This window comes from Monodelphis domestica, chromosome 2, assembly GCF_027887165.1.
Source record: "Monodelphis domestica isolate mMonDom1 chromosome 2, mMonDom1.pri, whole genome shotgun sequence".
Classification (NCBI taxonomy): Eukaryota; Metazoa; Chordata; class Mammalia; order Didelphimorphia; family Didelphidae; genus Monodelphis; species Monodelphis domestica.
The window spans coordinates 258,113,184-258,134,322 of record NC_077228.1 but is presented as its reverse complement, the minus strand read 5'-3'; the positions used below and the strand labels follow the sequence as shown (position 1 = coordinate 258,134,322).

Below are 21,139 nucleotides of genomic sequence, written 5' to 3'. Positions count from 1 at the left end.
TCAGGGCCCGGATAGCTCAGTCGGTAGAGCATCAGACTTTTAATCTGAGGGTCCAGGGTTCAAGTCCCTGTTCGGGCGCTGCTTTTTTTCCCCCTCTTTCTTTGGTATTTGTCATTGAAAATAATAAAGATTAAAACATTGATGTTGACAATTTTAAAAATTTAAGTACACTTTCTTTTTTTCTCCATCTAATAAGCATTTATTTTCTCTTCCTCTTTCTCCTCTGGGAAACAAAAAAGAAAAACAAAACTTCTGTAAGTTTTTCATAGTCTAGAAAAATATTTTTCTGTCGGTGTTTTTCAAAGCAAGTGATTTCTTTTTAGGAAAGAGGAAAAATTGGATTCGGAAGGGCATTTTGTTGCCCCCCAAAAAAGCGCTTGGATTCATCTCCGAAGAAGAGTAGGAAATAGGAGGAGGGGATAGGAAAGAAAAATTGGGGGAAAGCAAAGGAAAGAAGAAACAGCAGAAGACAAAGTAAGTATAAAAGGGATCTGAAAAAGAAAATCTCCGAAGGTGGTTCCATGGTGTAATGGTTAGCACTCTGGACTCTGAATCCAGCGATCCGAGTTCAAATCTCGGTGGAACCTGTTTTGCACTACGTGGTTCAGGTTTTCAATACCGGCTGGTTCCGCATTTTAAAAAAAATATTTCTCACATCCCAAAATTTAAAAAAGAAAAATTTTCCTTTCAGCGAAAAGCTTTAGGAAAAGACTTTCTTAAACTGAATTCGGTTGAATTGAATTTCATTGAAATTGAAATGATTGCCCAGAAGAAACAAGTTTCTTGAAGAATTTTGAAATTTGATGAAGTTTGGATATGAAACCTAAAAATTGGTTTGGGAATTTTTTAATTTGAGAAATTTGGAATCCATCATCCTTCCACGCAGTTATTTATTTTAAAGCAAACATTTCTTAATTGCCTACTACATACTGGGCCCTGAAATTACAATGAAACAACCCTACTCTCAGAGTGTACATTCTAACCCAGAGATTTCTAGAAATAATACAAAGTGGTTAACTATAAAGACGTTTGGAAAGAAGGGCATTAGGAGTTGAGAAGATCAGGAAATGTAATAGAAGGAGAGGGCTGAGCTAAGTCTTGAAGGAAGACAGTGATTCAATGAGGCAGTGGGACATGAGGTCATTGCAGGCAAGGAGAAAACCATGACATAGAGAGAAGATCCCTTGAATCTATCACAGAGTCCTGGGGAAGAAAATATACAAGAATGTTGGAAAGACAGACTGAAGGCAAAATGGAGGGGTTTAGATCTTATCTTAGAGGCAAAAGAGTGCCAGTAGAGGTTATGGATTAAATAAGAGAATGGCACGATCAGATTTCACATAGCAACTGCTCTGGGCTGGCTCTCCCTGCTTGTACTCCAACTACTGGTTTGAAGTTCCCAAAAGGTGGCTGCTACCTTCAGTCCCAGAAGTAACCCTGTGGAGTGATATACCAACACAGTAAGTTCTGAACCCTCATCAATGTGTTTTCCTTTAACAATTATTTGGTAGAATAAAATGGCTTTTATATGCAAGAACAACTTTCCTTCCCAAGCCTAGGATTCTCTCCCACAAATACACCCAGTCTCCATGGGCTCAAATTTGGAGAAAAAGAAAAGGGTGGCAAAACACCCCCATGTAGCAAAAGAATAACAGAATACCTGGTGCCCCAGGAAATCTTTTCTCCCTTTTTGGAGAAGTTTCCCTTTGAACCAACTCTCTTCAGAGTGGAGATGAAATAGAACAGGTTATAAACTTGTAAGCTTTGAAAGGCCAAAAGAGCCCAGAGAAACCCACTGAGGGAATCCATAGCAGAATTTACAGGTAGTCACAGCAGCAAGGCCTGCAGAGGAGCAAGCCCTGGTGAAAGTGGTGTCTCCCTTGCTTGTAGAACACAGTGCCCCAGCTTCTGAGTCCACTCCCAGCTGTGATGGCTTCTAAAGGATGCTTCTCATGGTTGGCTTAATCATAATCTGGTTTATCCTACTTCTGTTGCTTATTCACTTAATATCATGAAAGATATTATACAGCAGCAATAAAAGAAACAGAGGTGACAATGGGTTCATGGCCCCACAGATAAGCCAACTAGTAGCTATGACTACTACCTCTCTTTGAACCCAGTGCCTTATAGCATTCAGAAGCAGAGAGAGAGAGAGAGATTTTATATGTTGGTGACTTTTGAATGCACCCAGTTTCAGCAGTCACTTAAAAGGCCATATGTCATATTGTTGTAAACTGACCAAAGAAAGTCAAAGGATAACTTCTCCCATTATGAGTTTCCAGAAGTTTATTAAGCCTCCACTCAGATTTCCAGCAGGCAATTTGAAGAGCAGCCTTCAAATTCTCCTAGGAATAAACCTCCACTACATATATGTTACAACATATACACAACAGAAAGTTTAGCTAAACATAAAAAATAATTATTTTATAGTTTTATAACAGGGCATTTTGTTCTCATATAAAAAAAAACTATCTTTTAAGGGGAACAATGTGATTGATATCTTTATTATTTTTGCAAATCTCGCTTTAACACTTTATGATATAACTATCAGAAAAATTCAGTTTTAGTTTGTTTTGATACCTGTCTTTAACAGTTGTTGTAGCTGAAAAAGAAACACAGATCCAAGTCAAAGTAGAAGATAATTGGCTAAGTTTATTCAACTCAGTCAACCAATTATTAGGGTTTTGTTGCTGTTGTTGAAATTTAGCTACCAACTTCAATTTCTCCCCAATGTGTGTGTTGGCAGGAGGTGGGAACAAGAGGAAGGCAAAGCCTTTGGAGTTCAGGGTTATAGGAGTTCCATACCTGTTACAGGTATGCAGAGGTTTCAGCACCAGGGCAGAGCAAGATACCTGGGTAGGCTGTAGTTTCCTGGGGGTGGATAATCTTCATTTTCTTTCAAGCTGTCCGAAGACTTCAGGGAAACAGGTCTGTAGATCTGAGAAAGTTGTTTGATTGACTATTAAGGCCTCAAGCCACCAGCAGCAGATGCCATTATTACTTCTCTCCTCTTGTTTGCTGCTGCTGTTGTTTGCTCCCATTCCCTTTGGCTGTCAGTGCTATGGCTGCTCCTTTTAAGCTATCTTTGCTACAGTTCCTCCCTCAAACAGCTCATGCATTTCTCAGCTTCCAAGGGAAGAGACCAGAGAAAAAATAGCATCAGTGAGCCCCCATTCTCCAGAAGAATCTCTTGGACCAACCTGCCTGCTTGAGCCCAAGTAGAACTCCCTCCTCATTCTGATGAATATGTTCCATGACTGTTCCATGTTATACAGTACACATTCAATCCTTCCTCTCTTGAGGGTAAGAGTCACTTTATACCCATTGCAACCTGTGTTCCACGGTGATCTGGGTATTGTGTTCATTGTCTCAGGAGCGTCTGTCCCAAGAGTCTCCCGAAAAGTACCCAGGAAGCCCCCACCCATCCCATCCATCCTCCCAAGAGGGTGGAGAAGTAGGGTCTGTCTGTCCCCATTATTGCCTGGGTGGATGTCCTGGGGGTGGAGTTAGGTGGGCAGGAAACACATCTCATCCATCTCATTCTCCTCCACTGCCCTTAAGCTGGGGGGATCCCAAGCCTGGGATATAAGGTCTGTGGGTTACTGTTGCTGCATTAGAGGAAGAGTGAGCAAACTTAGCTGCATGGGGAAGAATGTAGCCCAGTAGCCCCTTCCTCAGTGCCCCCCCCCCCCACAACTCCTACCACAGCTCAACTCAATTTTCTTTTTTTTTTTCCTATACCACTTCTGAGAGTGAATAAACCTCACTTTGGAGACCATTTAATTTGAGAAGGTCTCATATGGTAGGAACTCAATTAGAGGGTTGAACGAAAGTCATTCTTATCTTTCCTTAAATAACCAAGTCAAATGCCAGCTCATCTAGGAAGCCCTTCCCCCTTAGACCTCACAGGGCACTTTCTTTTGCATTTGTAGCATCCCCTATGAAATTACTCTCCCCCTCTCCTCCTACATTGGCAGTTGAGTCCCCAGAGAGTAGACCTCAGAGTTCTGGGACTGTCTTTGAGGGATCTTGGCTTCCAGTATAATTGTTAATGAGCCCCCATTCCATGTGATTCCCTTATATAAATCAATCAGTTGACATCAATTAGCAAAACAAGAACAGAAGTTACAGAAACATCTCCCTAACAAAAGATCCTTACCTTTGCACAAGATCCCAGAGGAGTGTGGGCTCAGGCTTAGAGTTAGTTGGAACAGAAGATTTGTCCCAAGCTGGAGGCACACTCTGTCCCTCCTATCTCTGCAAATAGAGTTTGTGAGGAGGAAAGAATGATCGTGAACTTAGTATACTGGCAAGGCACATGCTTATATAACACAAGAGACAGGAGGGTACCCTTAATTTCCTAGCTCCCAGAGATCTTTTCTCTCTTTCTTCTCAGAGATGCCATTTGGAGAATGAATTCTTTTGAGAAATCCTTTTCTTCCTTGCTGGCTCCTTCTGTGATTTGATGTCTAGGTTGGGGAAAAGAGGAGGTGTCAACCTCCTGCTTAAAACTATGAAAAACTGTTTTTTTTAATTGCTACTGCTACAAATTATGGGACTCCATTTGTCAGTGGGACTTCGGATGGCCTTGCTAGATCTCCAAGTCTCACCAGTCACTCAGGCACTCCCATCTCAGAATACTCATTCAATCACATAAGGTTGTGATTGAATAAGAACTCATAAAGAATTCATAAGAAAATTCATAAGAAAAAGAAACATAAAAATAAGAGAAGTCAGGGGCACATGGTAGGGGAATAAAGTTTATCACTTCCCCTCTTCCATCATTGACTCATTCCTTCTAACAAGGAAAAAAAGACTTAAGCAAAGACAATTCATCTACCTCCTCTAAAAGAATCAACAGAACTCCCAATACCACAGTCCTCATCTTTCTACTGAGAGAAGGTTCTTGTACATTTTCTAGGACTGAGATTATTCATTATAAGTTGATCAGAGATCACATACTTTTAGTGCTTTTAGCATTTCCATTCATGTTGTAATTCTGTATGGTGTTCTTATAGTTAGTTCTATTTTCTTCTTTCTGTCATTCAGTCAATAAACATTTATTAAGTGCCTACTATGTGCCAGGTGCTACTATGCTAAATGCTGAGGAAAAAAAAAGAAAGACAAAAGACAATCTCTGCTGTCAAGGAGCTCGAGGTCTAATGGGGTAGATGATGACATGCAAACAACTATGTACAAACAAACTGTAAGATAAAATGGAAATAGTTAAGAGAAAAAAGCAATAGTGATAACAGTGGTGGATGGATTCAGAATCAGTATAATGGCCAGACCCCTCTCCAGATGGATGATTCTGCACCCTCTTGGAAGATTTTTGCCCAATGGCACAATGAGTGTTCTTAAGAACTCTGGCTTTATAGCATTTGCTATTTTTATCAGTGACTTGAATAAAGGTACATCTAGCATCCCTGTAAAATCCAGAATTGACACAAGGCTTGGGGGACAAAGCCAGGATTCCCAAGAACTTGCTGTAACCCAAAATTAGTCAAATTAAATATGAAAGGAATAGATGACAAATCTAACAACTGACCTTAAACCAACTTTTTAAATGGAGAAGATGAAGCTAGACTTCAGGTTGTCTGAAAGATAGTTAGGGTTTAGTAGACCGCTATGAAGTCATTTGTGGAATATGGCTGCCCCCAGAAACAAATAGAGTCTCTTCCAGGACTACAGAATGGACTATGGCCTTGTCTAGTCACATCTGGAAAGTCATATTTTGCATTGAGCTTATGTGTTAGGAAAGCCAGTAAATGAGACTTAGGAAGGAAAGTGAATCTGGAACACCTCCAGAGGAGAAAGACTAGAAAAGTAAAATAAGATGAGGAATGACTGAAAGAACTAGAAAGTATTTACTAGAGTATTTACCTTGTCGGAGACGTATTGAGGATAGAATAGTTTTGTTTGGTTTGGTTATTTTTTCAAGTATTTGAGGGAGGACTTCCCTGGAAGAGGGATTTAGATTTGCTTCACTAGGTCCTAGAGGACACAATGACAGCCATAATCAGAAATAACATTAATTAATTAATTAATTAATAATTCGACTTGTAAGAAAAATATTTCAGAATTCTGTAGTTGGGAATATTCAAAAGTGAATGAGTTCCCTTAGGAGATAAGTGGAGGTACTCCAGTAGAGGATGGATGATCACTTCAATTAACTCCAACTTCAAAATTATTAAGTAACCACATGGTGGAAGTGGGAGAAGGGAGAGGATGCTCTGGTGTTCAGGGATGGATTTTAATTAGATGGCTTCTGTAGTCTTTTCCAACTCTGATATTCTGTGAATTCTTGGAAGGCAGAGATTTCTTTTTCTTTAAAATTTGTATAAGTGTTTGTTGTATCTTTTCATGTCTTCCTGCTCTAAACCTCATGAGTTTTTAATCACCCTCTCCTTGATTGCAAGTTCCTTTGGTAGAGCCCAGGACTCTGCTCGTAACAGCATTTTAATAAATAGGTTATTGAAGGGTACAAATTTGAAGTAGATGGAGATGATCATTTATTGGACCATTTATTACCATTGCCTACCTCAAATATTTCAGGCAGAAAGAACCTTGACGGAGGAACCTTCAGCCTTGAATTATAGAAATCCTGGAAAGTAACATATACCCCAAAAGTCCTTACTCTTACAGTAGAATAAAGGAATAGTGGGGTGAAAGGTAATGAAGCCCAGGGGTAGAACAACGTAATAAACATTTATTTAGCAAAATTACACCTGCCGTGGCAGCGGTGGGATTCGAACCCACGCCTCCGAGGAGACTGGAGCCTAAATCCAGCGCCTTAGACCGCTCGGCCACGCTACCTGGGCGTTCATATCTCTGTCTTAGTGGCTTCCTAGGGATATTCCAGGAGAGTTGTTCGAAAGAATCAATATTGTAAGATTGTTCCTTTTAATTTGATATTGTGTAAATCATCTGAGCTATAAATATAATTAAGAGCCGGAGAAGGAAAACTGAGGGCTAAAAATCGGATCTTCGAGTCCCGGAAATAAAACCAGATACGTTCAAAAAGTTAAAAATTAAAACAATTTATTGGAAGGGGAGGGAGCAGGAAGCAAATTTGATACGTAGGGGAAGGGGTTATATCCGCGCACACAGACCCAGGGCTAGTCGACAGTGTAAAGAGATAGGGAGGGAGATTGAAGAGAGAAAGGGAGGAGACAAAGGCAGGCACTGCCCTAGCGCGCCTGCGTGGCCTAGGGTAAGATGGGGGAGGTGAGAGAATCCCTAAAGACTCCGAGCTAAGTAGCTTCCATTGCCAACGTCGTCAGCTCCAGCGACCTACCGAAGGACTAACTAGGCACTCGGAATACAAACCAACACGTTCACAGACACACGTAGACACGCACAGACAGGCGCGCAGACGCACGCACAGGCGAACACGCAGACACTCGCGCAGACACGCATACATCACATGCACAGACAGGCTCCTATACCGCACACAGAAAAACAACACACACATAACCAAGACACACAGACACATCTTACACCCAACCCATACCTACACAGGTCTATACCACCGAAATCTACACCCCCCCTACAACCTATACCTACACACACCGACACAGACACAACTCAAACACACACCACCTTCACGCAGATACGCGGATCCAGACACACCACATACCCGACCCCCACACAATCCATTCCTACACACACACATAACCTACACTTATATATACCGCACACGCACACACACACCCTTCCTAAGCCACCAACTCCAGCTCTCTAGTAGGAGTCAGGCTCTGCTCGACCCACCCCGCCCCCTTCCTCTCCTGTTCCTCCCTCATTTCTTCGCAGCCTTTGCTTCTTCCCCTCCCTCTTGCCCATTCCTTAGGCGGCGATGGTGGCGGCTGTAGGGCACGAGCTGCAGAGCCCCGGCAGGTGGCTCTGTGGCGCAATGGATAGCGCATTGGACTTCTAGTGACGAGAGAGTAATTCAAAGGTTGTGGGTTCGAATCCCACCAGAGTCGCTTTATTTTTTTCCCCCCTCTTCCCTTGGTCATTGGCAGTCTAGGTGAGTGAGGAACTGGGAGGCCTATTAAAATGGTCTCCCACTCCCAAATGCCTCCCACCCCACCCCCAACTATCCTTCCGCCCGTTCTGTCTCCAGGTTTGCAGTACAGCTCTAGCTCTCCTTACTTACCTGTCAGCTCGCGGCGCCGCCCAGGGAGAGGTAAGGGGGGAGCGGAGGGGAAAGGACTCGGAGAAAAAGGGATTCGATCACCACTTTATTCCATGCACCAGCTAGGCCGGGGGTGCAGGGCCGGGCAGAGGAGAAGGGGTGGAAAGCTTAGGGGCTCGGAGGGGCTGGTGTGAAGATCAGAGGGAAGGGAGGAAAGGGACAAGGGGAAATATATATTTATATAGATACTATATATAAACAAGAATCTCAACACGACCACAGCACCCATTGTCCCCGACTCTCCCACCCTGCACCCTCTGTCCCCAGGCAGCCCGCCTTCCCGCCCCCGACGCCTGGGTCCTGGGAAGCATCCTCCTCCTGGGGCCCCGGACGCGAGCCCCGCCCCCGCCCTCCAAAACGGAGTCTTTTTCTCTCTCCTCTCTCGCCCCGCCCTCCCCGCCACCTTCCTGAACTCCTCCACTCCTGGCTCCCTCCTCCGGCCCCCAGTGCCCTACCCTCCCTCCCCAAAAAACTCAAGGCCAAGGTCTCCAGAAGGCTGGCGGTGGGGCCGGCGGGGACTTCCCCCGCGGTGGCACCCTCTCTTGTCTCTGAAGCGGGCGCAGTCCTGTGTGCGGCGCCCGTGCGCCCAGGTGCCTCGGCCAGGTCGTGCTGAGCGTTGAGGACCAGGCGGATTGGGGACTGGTGGGGGGCAGGAGAGGGTGGTGGTGGGCAGGGGCAGGCATCGAGCCTGGCGGCGGGGCGGCGGGGTCCAGCGCGGGGCGAGGAGGCGGGCAGCGGGGCTCCCCAGCGCCGGGCTCAGGCTGGTTTAGCTTGGGCCGGAGGTAGCTGTGGAGGGTAGAGAGGAGCTGCGCTCTGGCTGCCGGGCTGGCTTCATGGACGTAGGCTGCCAGGCGGAGGAGGCACTCGCGGAAGCCGGACAGGTAGCAGCTGGTCAGTGCCTCGGAGTCCTGAGTGGGGGCTCGAGGGGCGCCTGGAGCCGCGGACGGGAGGAGCAAGGGAGAGGGAGAATCAGGGCAGGGAGGTGGCGCAAGCATTGGGGGGGGGGGGCACGGGGCAAGGGGACGCGTAGTGACGTGAGAATTGGGAGGCAGAAAGGGAGCAAGGAGAAATGGGAATGGGAAAAATGAGGCAGACGCCACGCAGAGATATAAAGATGGATGTTGAGGGGAGCGTGTAGACAGATGGGGGGCGCATGCAGAAGATGGGCGGGGGGAGCACGGAGACAAGGCAATAAAAAGAACACGGGGGCGTAGAGGCAGGCGATAGGTAGAATAGAGAGGATAGTGGGTAAGATGAGAATGGAAAGATCGACACAAATAGGTGGTATTGGGTCAGGGAAACCGAGGGGACATAGTAGGGAGGTGGAGACGGAGGAGAGGGGGAATTGGATCATGGAGAAGGGAAAACCAGGCCGACCAGATGGATAGAGGAGGGCACCAGGAGTCCAGTGGATCGATGGCAGTGAGACACATAGACAGAGACCGCGAGAGCGAGACACAGAGACAGATACACACGTGCGTTATTATCTTCAAGAAATGCATCTGGAAGGGGGAGCTTTTGGGGGACACACCACCTCCCCATCCCTCAGTCCTTACTTCCCCTGCTACACTCTTCTGCCTCCTTTCTCACCCACTAACCTCCCAATTCCCTATTTGTTCTCCCCATCTCTGCTTCTCTCACGTTCCCATCCCACTCTGCCCTCCCCGCCCCCGCGGCCCCAGCCCCACGCGCTGTACCCGGGGGCTCGACCCGGCTCCGCTCCCTCAAGTAGCCTACGGCGAATTCCAGGATCTCGGCCTTCTCCACTTTCGGGTTCCGCAGATTCTAGAGGCAGGATGGAGCAAGGGGAGAGAGACAGGGAGGGGAAAGAGAGGGGGGAAAGTGGGAGGGGGAAGAGAGAAGCAGGGCCCAGGAACAGGAATTCATTCATTCCACCGGGGCGATCTTCACTGCAGCAGAGCAGAGGGAGGGGATGGGAGGGAAGAGGGGGGAGGAGGAGGAGGACGAGGAGGAGGAGGGAAGGGAGAAGGAAGGGAAGGGACACGTGAAGGGGGCGGGGGGGGGGGCAAGGGAGGTCCGGAGATTGGGATTCCGAAACTAAGGGGAGGGGGATTTAGTGTTTCTCTGGGGTGGGATTGGGGGGAGCGGAATAATTGATCTCCCCCAAGAGAGAATAAAGTGGTAATACCGGAACTGGAGGGCCTAATGGATGGGCTACCAAGGAAATTGGGGATTGGTGGGACACAGTTGGGGGTTCCTTGAGAGCCTGGAAGGACGGACTCCTAGGTCCCTAGAAGATCTTGAAGACTGGGCGCCAGACCTTTAGGTCCTTGGAAATCTATAATACTAGGGCTAAGGATCGGACACGTGAATCCTTGAAGGTTTTTGAGGCCCGGCTAGAAACAAGACACCTGGGTCCCTGAGGCTCTTAGAGACTTGCCTCCCCTCTCCCCTCATGACTGGGCCCCGAAGGGGATAAGGGGTAGGGGACTTCACTGACCTGGTCCCGGGTCCTCTCCAGCAGTAGCAGTCTAAGCTCTTCTAAGCTCCGATTGATACGATCTCGGCGCCGCTTCTCCACCAGTGGCTTCAGCATCTGTGGAGGGGAAGGGGGGGGGGGGAGGCCGGACCGAGCCATACCCAAGACTCAACCACAGACCTGCTGTCCCAGCTACCCGCTCCGAAACTCCTCCGGGCCCAGAGGTCCTCCCACTTCCCTAGGCTTTCTAATGCCTTGTCCATTTGCCTCCCCCAAGGTTTCTCTCCCACTGAGAGTTCAGGACTTAGTCTTGTTTCTCTAGGGTTTTTTTTTTATTCTATTTTTTTTCAGCATGTCTTTCTGTGTCTATCTGAACTTTTTTTTCTCCTCCATTTATCTTTTCCTTCCTTAAAATATGGATACCTTTCTTCCTCTTCTTCCTTCTCCTTACTCTATATGCATGTCTCCATCAGGCAAGAGCCTATTCCATGAACAACTTTTTCTCCTATTTTTCCTCCTAATTTATTGATTAGCAGAACTTCTCTTTCTACAACCCTTTCACCTCTTCTAGGAGTCCCCTTCTCTTCCATCTTTCTCTAAAACTTATTCCTAGTTTCCCATCTCCCTGATCCCAATTCCCTCTTCTCACCTGGACCCTCTACTCACTCTCTCTAGCCATCATCCTTTTCTACCCTTCCCACCTTCTGTTTTCTAGCTTTGATTCTTTCCTTCCTTCTTCTTCCTCCCTTTCCCTTCACATATAACCCTCCAGGGGATTTTCCGGTCTTACTTACTCACTTTCTATTCCTCTCTGCTCCCCTCTTTCTTTCCTGTCTTTCTCCTCTGTCCCCTTTCTTTTTTCCACCTCCATTACTTGACTTCTATCTCTATGATCACTTTACCTTCTCTTTTTCTTCCTTCTGGCCCCTCCATCCCAAAATTTTCCCAAAGTAGAGAACTTTTCCTCTCCCTGTCTCTCTTCTATTTCTTTTTCTCAAGGCTTGGGTACCTCCTTCCTTCCCCCTCTTCCTCTTACCTTGGGACTATCCCTGTTCTCTGCTCGATCCCTGGTCACCATCTCGCATCTGGACCTTGGAATGGAGCTGGTCAGTGCCTGCCCAGTGCTTTATATCAAGGCAGAGGGTTCCTGGACACCTCCTCCCTCCAGCACCGCCTCCAGGACCCCCTCAACACCCCTGCTGCCACAGCCTATAGCGACAGGCTAGGTGTGAACAGCCAGCTCAAGGCCCCCCAGACTAAGGACACGAGGCTACCGGAAGGGGGAGGTGTGAGTAAGGGCAGGCAAACTTAGCTGAAAGGGGAAAGGCCTATTGTTGGGGGCTGGTGTTTCCCCAAAGAGAATTTGTGAGGTGCCACTAGGGTTGAGGTTACATTCAGAAAGTCTTAGTTTCACAAATTTGTCCCAGGGTGGAGTTATGGTTGCAGTGAAGGATGGATGTTGGCAAGTACCATTATTTTTATCCCATCTTTAGTTGGAGTTCAGAAAGAAAAGAACTCTTCTAAATCCTACTATTATTCTTTTCTGTTTAACAGTAGTGATGTTTGTGTGAGAGGCAGCTTGCTGTAATGGCCAGAGAACGAGGCTAAGGACCCTGAGAATGTGCCTTGAAGTTCCTTCTTTCTATCAATAGTAGCTGTCAGTCACTATGTGGCCATATCTTCCTCCAGGGTCACATATTACAGAAAAAGTTCTCTTGGTATTAGACTATTAGTGAAGTTATAGGATGAAGTTATTCAGGGTGGTTTGAGCTAGGCTTGAAATTAAAAAATTCTGGATTCTACTCCTGCCCATGTGGCTTATGGGATCCTGAACAGAACAACTGAATGCTGTTTTATTTTTGGTAGAGGGAGTACTTAATTGGAAGCTCCTGATACCAGTAATTTACATACATATTAATATATGATTCACATAATACTTCATATTTTGATGTCAATGTCCTCCCAACAACACTATGAAGCAGGTAATTAAAGTATTTACATGTTCACTTGCAGATGATGGAACTAAGAGGGAACAGAGTGTCTAAGTGTAGACAGAGGTGGGTGCCACCTTCCCATGCCCTTCTACCAGTGCTCAGGAGTACCTGTATCCACACTAACCCTGATAAAAAAAAAATCAGCCTTCCTTTTCCCATATTCTTTATCCCAGCCTTTTCTGGTACCTGTTCCCTAGCCTTGGAAAAACCTATCTCTTTCCCTGCTTCCCTTCTTTTCATGTTTTTTTTCTAGATCTTTTCCCTAAAGCTCACATTTAATAGAGTGCTTTATAGTTTACAAACCAAGTGTCTCCAAATCATTGCTTCCCACTCCCATTCTTCAAAAATATTTCATCCCTAGTTTTCCCATTAGTAATTAATCCACTCTCCTCACATAGGACCTGATGGAGACCTGCTTTGGGTATTGGGGGGGAGAGCAGTAAGGCTTTTGTCTTTGCTTGTCTGATAATGTCTAGTTACCTGTAGTACCCAAACTATAAGTTCTTTGAGGGCAGGGACTATCTTACTGAACCTGACCCTGGCTTATTTCCTCTTACACTTAAATGCTGGTGGAATTTGATTCCAAATCTTTAAGATGATATCAGAAGTGACTACCTTACTCTGTGCATATGCCAGTTGATAGGAACAATGACAGCTAAAATTTATATTAGCACTTACTATATGGCAGGCCCCGGGCTAAGAGTTTTATAATTTCCATCTCATTTGAACCCTCACAACCACCCTGGGAGGTAGGTACTATTTTTAATCCTCATTTTACAGATGAGAAAACTGAGGCAAACAGAAGTTAAGTGGCTTGCCTGGTATCACTAGTAAGCTAGTAAAGTGTCTAAGACTAGATTTGAACGCAGGTCTTCTGACTGCAGGCCCTGCACTACCTAGAGACAATACATATAGAATATCAGAGCTGGAGGAGATTTGGGAGTTTAGTCCAAATTGATAATTTTATACATGAGGAAACTGAGGCTCACCAAAAAGGAGCAATGACTTGGCCAAAGTCACAAAATTTATTAAGTGGCAGAACCAGAAGACAAACTCAGTTTGACTTCTTTTTTACTGCCAGTTCAAAGCCCTTTCTGACTGTTCTATCTTACCCATTCAACTCAACTTTGTCCAAAAGAAAAAAAGAAAAAAAGAAAAATGTTTATTCTGTTTGGTGGAAAGATTCAAAGAGAAGCACAGGCAAAATAGACACAAACAGGGACATAGATTCAGAAAGAAGGAAAGAATTTAAGAGTAGAGATAATTTCCCACAGACTCTTCCTAGTGCTCTGGTTTATCTATGGTTTTATAATTTCTGCAAAGGGCAGAAATTTTGGCCTCTAGAAAACATTTCAGCCAGTATAACCAGGGTGGGGTGCCCCCAGGAATGTAGACTCAGCCTCCCCAGTGAGGCCAAATGGGACAGCACAGATGTTGAGGGGGGGTATGGCTGAAGCCTGAGACCCTATCCCCCCCCCCCTGGGAATTTAGGTCAGGTTTGTGGTTTCCTTTTCACCATGGCCTGGTAGAGGAGGGAAAGGCTGTTCACAACCAGGTGTGGGTCCAACCCCTGGCCATATGGGATGGCTTTAATGACCCAGAGCAGCCAGAATTGAGAGGTGGCCGGGAAAGGGACCCTCCTCCCTCTCTCACCACCCCACTCCATCATCAGTTCCTTCCCAGACTAGAAGAGCCCTTCATAAAGTGCCCAGAAGCCTCTGTCTATCTGTCTGCCTGTCTGCAACCTAGGATGCAGTTCTGACCCTTGCTGTCAGGCCTTACCTACTGTTGGGACCATCCTCAAAAGGATGGAGTCAAGGCTTCAGAATACCTAATTTCAACTCAATTCTGTAACTTTAACATGATATAACCTTAAACTATATATTCTGTATCTAGTTGCTTCAAATACATTTGTTTGCATATTGTCTTCCCTGTTAGATTATAAGATTCTTGAGACTAAGGACTATCTTTTGCATCTTTTTGTATCTCCTGGCACATAGTAGGTCCTTAATGTTTATTGAATTAATGAAGCACTTCTTAAACCCCTGGCCCTACTCTCCCCTGGGAAGCCAGGAGTCATGTGCCTAGCTCTAGCCAGAAGATCCTCTCTAACCAAAGTGTCCCTGGGATAATTTGGAGTCAGTTGTGTATGCAGCAGGTAGGCATTTGGCTCAGTGAGAGGCAATTAGGATCTATCTTCAAGGAGAGCCAGCTTCAGTTCCTGCTCAGAATGTAGCTTCTCTTTTTTTATAAGTATTAAAAAAAAAAAGAAAAACTTACATTTTTAATTGAAAGCCAAACTTCTATCAGGTTCCTGAAAAAGGAAAGTATGGTGTAATGGATAGAGCATCTCTTAGGCACTAAAAACTGTGTGACTCTGGACAAGTCACCTTTTCTGAGTCTGTTTCCTCGTTTGTCAAATAGGAATGGTAATAGTAACTAGCTTCCCAGGGTTATTGTGAGATAATAAATGTGAAGAATTTTGTAACCTTAATCTCTTCTTCCCAAAGTCTTTGTCCTTGCTCCTTTTTCTCTTCCATCGCTTTATTTTCCTTCCTTTTTCTTTATCAAGCTCAGTTCCCCACTTCTCCCACCCTCACCTCATGCCTTCCTTAGGTGTGACTGTGAGAAAATGCCATCTCCTCTGATCCCCAGCAAGAGGGCAACTGAGTGAAAAGGGGGGCAAGAGGAAGAGGAATATGAGAGGGAGAATGGGAGCAGGGTGCCGAGGGATTAACTTGGACAAAGAGGAGCTTGGCCCAGATAGCTCTGGGCTCCTGATTCTTGCTTTTCTAGGGATTTATCTCCCATCTCTTACTTTCTCTCCTCCTTTCCTCTCTAACTCCTTTTTGTCTCCACTATTTCTGCCTCTTTGCCTCAGCCTCTCATTTCCTCTTTCTCTCTGTGTGCCCAGTCTATCTCTCTGACTACCCTCCCTGCGGGTATCTATCTCCAGCCCCTCTGCTCTCCCAGGCTCTCAGCCCTAGGCTTCCCTGGGAAGGTGGTTGACACCGAAGAGTTATTGACACCTTCTCTACCCCCTGCTTTCCAGCCCTCTTTGATCCTGCACGCGCCTGGGCCCCAGGCCCACGGGCCAGATGTAGCGGCCACTTGTGAGAGTGCATGCATGCATGCCTTGGGGGAGAAATGGGAGAGGACCTGGGAGCTGAGACTAGGGCCGAGGAACGTGCTCTCTCAGTGTCTTGGTCTCCTTCTCCTTGGGCTTGTGCCTCTCTGTATCTGTGACTGTCTCCCTCTTTCCTACAGCTTTTCTTTCACACAGACTGTTTTCACTGCTGCTGCTCCTCCTCCCCACACTCCTCTCTTTCCATTCCTTGAGAACAGTTATTTGGCCCATGAGGTGTGAAACAGGAGGCCCTTGGCTGAAGGGTGTTGGGGGAAAGAGTGGAGGGGGAGGTCACCAAATGGGGGACAAACAAATGGGTCAAACTAGTTGGGAGAAAAAGGAGAAGAGGAATGAAAGGGAAGGAGACCAATAGAACAAAAATAGAAACAGAAAAATGAAAAGTGGGTTAGGCAAGAGGAGCCACAAGGCCTGACAGGTTTTCTGGGAAGGAACCCACAGATTAGGCCACAGAAGCTGGACTTGGAGCTTGTCCTGCACAGGAACAAGAGATGCCTGATTCAGTGGCTCTGGACTCAACTCTGGGCCGGCCTTTAGTCTCTACCAGCAGGGTTAAGATCGAAGAGGGGCACTGTCTTGGGGTCAGTGGAGGGGGGTGTGTGTGACTAATGAGAACTAGATGGTCTCTGAGATCCCTTTTCAAACCCTGAAATGCCCATCCAGAGTTCTTGATTTCTTCCTTTAGCAGCTTGCATTCAAACCGAACTGGATATATTCCAGCCTCTCAGGCTCCCAGACACCTGGTGGGTGTCTTTGGTTACCAGGGAATGGGAAATGGCAGAGGAGGGCTGTAAGCTCGTGTCCTCCACGCGTAGGGCTCTGCAGGACGGAAGCAGCACAGCTGGTCAGGTGTCATTGATTTCCCCCTCCCTGGCTGTGCAGCAACTATAGGCTTTAATTCCCAGGCCTGGCTGCTCCTCCTGCTTCGGCTCTTCAAAGGAGGAGATGCAGGACTGGGAAGACCTACTTTTGCTCTGTCCCTAGAGTCCTAATTTCCCTGAAAGTCTTGGGAGCTGGGGGGCAGAGGAGGTAAGAGATGGGAACCCACAGATTTATTGCCTGGAGATTCGCTACACCTTTAAATATTAGAAAGTGAAGATGATTAAGTGCTCCTCCCTCCACTGCCACCTGGGAATAATCTCCCCAACACCACTGTCCCCATGATTCTCCGATTCTTCTCTCTGGCCATCTATTGATCTCCCCATAAATCTCTGTGGTAGCCTCTTCCCGTGAGATTCCATAGGACAGAGAAACACATGAGGGATAGAGCAAGGGAGTGAAGGAAATCCTCCTTTCTGCTCAGAGCCAGTGGGCTGGGATGTGAATAATTCACATTTCTATAGCAACTCTATTCTTTCTCATTACATTTAAATGAATGTGAGGAGGCTTAGAAAGGCAAAAATGTCTTGTCTTGTAAGTGGATCTGTGAAAATAGTTTTGGGGCATGTAAAAACATGATTATTGAAGCAGAGGGAAATTCCAGCAGAAACCTGGATGCTCCCAAAGTGGCAGTCTGCTTCACCTCAATCCCCCACTCACCCATGGCAATCCCCTATTATGTTCCAATGTGGTCACAGCTCTGGACCTGCTCACCTTGGCTCTCCATCCCATCTCTCCTATAGGTAAGGGCCTGAGGGGGATGGGAGCTCAGCATTTGGGTACCTGAGATTTAAGAACTTGCAAGGGGCAGGGAAGGGCAAGTAAGGGACCCAAGAAAGGAAGGGATGATACTGACAGTGGGGGAGGGGAGACCAATACCCCTTTGAAGAAGGGTTTCCCACGGTCTGAGTGAGATCAAAGTCAAGGAGGTACTGGTGGGGTAGAGGAAAGTGAAGAGGGAAACCTGGAAGAATGTAAGTAGAGTGATAGGGCAAGGAATTGTTTTAAAGACTTTATATTCAAAATGCTTAAAAGGCAGAAAATATAGGCCCTGAAAGGAGGAACCACTGGTAGTTTCAAAGTTTGCATAGCACTTTACAAATAGCTCATTTTACCCTCATACCAACCCTGAGTTGGAAGATACTGTTATTATTTTCCCCATTTTATAGGAATGAGAAAACTGAGTCAGGCAGCATTAATAAGTGACTTGCCCATGATCACACATCTATAAGGGGTGTTCAAATTCAAATTCATGACTTCCAAATTATAGATCCATCTAACTGCTTAGGTAAGGATAAGCATAAATATCCCAACATTCAAAAGCGCAAATAAGGTGTCATTTGGAAACCAAAAAGATCTAAAAGTTTGATATTGAATTCTGGCAAATTTTTAGAACATTATTAAAGGGATAATTTACAAGCATTTAGAAACAAGTAGTGATCACTAAAAGCTGACTTCGTTAAGGGTCAATGGTAGGTTAAATTGATTTATTTTCTTTGAACAGGTTTAATAAAGTGGTAGATCAGTTTATCTTTAATAATAACCTCCTAAGATTAGCAGTTTGTCAAGAAGCCAAATTCCAAGAAATGAAAATATTGCATCAATTTATACTTATCTGACACAGATGTGACTGTAGTCAAGACAGATTATGAAGGACAAGCCAAGAAGTGGGAAGAAAGGATGGAAAATTATTGACAAGGTTTTTGTTTGTCTGTTTTTACAAATGTTCTGCTTTATTCCCTAGCCATTTTCTCACCAGATGTTTTGTTGCCCAGTAAATACCCTCTGTCCCTACCACAATCACACCTCCTTCTAGATCCTGAACTCTAATCAGATCAAGGCTGACATTGTTGCTGGAGCCATCCCAGTCACTTCAGCGTTTAAACTTTCCGTTATAATCGGAAACAGTAACATTAAGGAGCATAATTTGGGTAGAAAGAGGTTGCTATTTTTGGTGGTGGGGAGTGTGGTATCTAGGGCCACAGGGGAATATGACAAACCACTTCCAGGAGCTCTGAATGAATAACCCTTCTGGCAGAGAGGTGGTGGGCTACTGAGGCAAAATATTGCATTTACTTAGGGATTCTCTAGTTGAATTTTCATAACATTTTCTTGTTATAACGGAAAGTTTAAACGCTGAAGTGACTGGGATATATTTGGAAATGAAAGTAAAACAAAAGGCATTAATAAAAACAGATCGCTATCTTTTTCGAGGTTGAAGTAGGTATATGCTTTGAGTATGTCATGACGGAAGCCAGAGAAACACATGAAACGTTGAAACAAGGATGGAAGAGGAGATGCCCAACAGATTATTTGTCAGTCTGAATAAAGAATATTTCATATATTTGAAAAGAAGTAGATTAAAGCGGGACGCCTATTCATTCCTAAAACATGAAAGAGTCGCTGTGAGCAGGATTCGAACCTGCGCGGGGAAACCCCATTGGATTTCGAGTCCAACGCCTTAACCACTCGGCCATCACAGCTCCGTGAGGGAAGTCTCTCCCCATATATACCAGCCTATCAACGCACCCCGCCCCCTCTCCCACCCCCCCATCGCACCTAGCCCTTAGTCTTTAGTTTCATTTAGTTTTTTTCGAGGGGACGCTGCGCAGGCGCACGTCTTCATTTCCCACTGAACCCCACGCACCTGTGGTCCTCTCTCAGCTTCATCATAAATACTTTGCAGGCACCCAGCCCAGCCCACCACTTCCAATATCCTTCAGCGCCCCAATCCGCATCGCGTTCCCAGGGCAATGAGGGGAACAACGAGGAGCGAGGGTGTTGTTGTGGGGCGGAATGTATGCACGCGCACGCGCAAACGCAAAAATTGCCATGACAACGGACAGCCTCGGAAGCTCAGAAATTTGTATCCTGCCCTTCGCTTTCCCTAGTTCCCCTCACTGGGCCTGGGACTGTGATTCTCATAGATTTAGCTCCTCACGGACGTGAAAAGGATGGGATTTGTATAGTATAAATGAACTGAACCCACCCACTAGAGCGGGAGTTGAGGGGTCCCTGCCCCTCTCAGGTTGACCTCAGGGTGCAGTTACTCCACAGTGATAAATCGGAGGCACCACCGGAATTCGAATTCTGGAACTGCTGTTTCTTAAGCAGCCACATTGGCCACAACTTATAGAGGGGAAAAAATCATTTTGCAAATTGGATCTTTAGGAAGGACCGCAGCTGACGTTTCCAAGGAGCTTGAATGAGCTTAACAGTGCCTTACATATGGCTGGAATTTACTAAAGCTGTTTTTGCACCCAAATAATGGTAACCAGGTTGGTCCCTTTGCAAAGCTCCTATCTCTCTGTAGGGGAGAGCTTCATTTCCAGTTTAATGAGACATAGGGTCATTACTTCCATCCCCCTCCCTCTCCTCTACTTTTTTCTTCCATAGGTTCCCCTGTCGACTACATCTACTATCACATTAAATGAGAATTCCACTCTCCCTGCCTGCCCTGGTCTTCAAAGGCTCACACCACAGACTGTTTCGTAGTGGATTTCCTGACCCACTCTGGGGCAGAATCCAATAGGCCTTTGCAGCCTGCTGAAACCCTCCTCTCCAAAGTTAGCAGGTGTCAATCTGAGAGTGGTGGTGGTAAGAAAGGGCAAGTTCAGCGTAATTTTCATGTTTGAGTGAGGGATTCAGAAAAAAAGGTAGCCTAGCATTGGGATGATTCAATAATGGACTTGGAACCCAGAAGGAAAGCCCACCTTGCAATGGAAAGGCCCTGGCTTCTGGTGGCTCAGGGAAAATGTGATGGATGTTAAATCTGACAGTACAAGTTCAGATTCTGTTAAGAAAGGAAGGTAGGAGGTTGCTTGAGGGCAGGTCTCCTCTCTCTTCCAGCTTGCAATTATGCTAGCTACCTATTCCAATAGAAGCAGAGAAAAGAGCCTAGATCCTAGTCACTTGTTTATGCTTAGTGTGGTCAGGAAGGGGGTACTGGACTGAGGTTATAATCTCAGTTCTTCCTGTGTTGCCTTCAGCAAATCACTTACTCCCTGGGCCTCAGTTTCTATATTCATAAAATGGAGGAGAGAAGAATCTCAGGGTTTTTCCAGTTTTGGCAATCTATAAATACTAGGATTTATAATCCAGTTTTTTCCATGGTCCATATTTTACCCCCATACTCTTCTCTAGGCAGCTGTAAACTCAACAAGCCCCTGCCAGCCCCAGGGTTATTATAACCCTGAATGTACCCCTCCCCCAAATTAGACTATAATCTCTAAAGTATCTGTCTAGTACCATGTTGGCAAAGCACCTGAGGGCATTTTTCACATTCCCTGCCCCTCTGCCTAGAAGCTGAATATAAGCACTTCCTCCCTTCGATTTCTGGGGTAATGGGGGGAGGGGAGGAGGTCACAGGCAGTTTGAAATGTTCACCAACACTGGCCCAATAGATACTTAAATTTTTGTCAAATCGAAATGAAGACCACTGAAGTGAAGACAGAAAAGCCCTGGTTAACCCCCAACAGACTTCA

The 21,139-nt window shown here is 45.8% G+C and overlaps 1 protein-coding gene and 5 non-coding genes across 6 annotated transcripts; 3 read left to right on the top strand and 3 right to left on the bottom strand.

Annotated features, from left to right (window-relative positions):
• Window positions 1-5: 5 nt before the first annotated feature.
• TRNAK-UUU (transfer RNA lysine (anticodon UUU)) lies at window positions 6-78 on the top strand. Its single transcript has one exon. It is a non-coding gene; the product is annotated as a tRNA-Lys (tRNA).
• Window positions 79-515: 437 nt separating this feature from the next.
• Window positions 516-587, top strand: TRNAQ-CUG (transfer RNA glutamine (anticodon CUG)). The gene has a single exon. It is a non-coding gene; the product is annotated as a tRNA-Gln (tRNA).
• A 6,147-nt stretch (window positions 588-6,734) lies between these two features.
• On the bottom strand, window positions 6,735-6,816 carry TRNAL-UAG (transfer RNA leucine (anticodon UAG)). Its single transcript has one exon. It is a non-coding gene; the product is annotated as a tRNA-Leu (tRNA).
• Window positions 6,817-7,024: 208 nt separating this feature from the next.
• Window positions 7,025-21,009, bottom strand: HES7 (hes family bHLH transcription factor 7). Its single transcript, XM_001368828.4, has 4 exons — window positions 11,674-21,009; window positions 10,659-10,754; window positions 9,895-9,982; window positions 7,025-9,128 (listed from the first exon to the last, which is right to left on the bottom strand). Exons 1-4 carry the CDS (start codon window positions 11,713-11,715, stop codon window positions 8,671-8,673), a joined length of 684 nt encoding a protein of 227 aa, XP_001368865.1. The 5' UTR covers window positions 11,716-21,009; the 3' UTR covers window positions 7,025-8,670.
• On the top strand, window positions 7,899-7,985 carry TRNAR-UCU (transfer RNA arginine (anticodon UCU)). Its single transcript is given in 2 exon segments — window positions 7,899-7,935; window positions 7,950-7,985. It is a non-coding gene; the product is annotated as a tRNA-Arg (tRNA).
• TRNAS-CGA (transfer RNA serine (anticodon CGA)) lies at window positions 19,057-19,138 on the bottom strand. The gene has a single exon. It is a non-coding gene; the product is annotated as a tRNA-Ser (tRNA).
• Window positions 21,010-21,139: the final 130 nt, after the last annotated feature.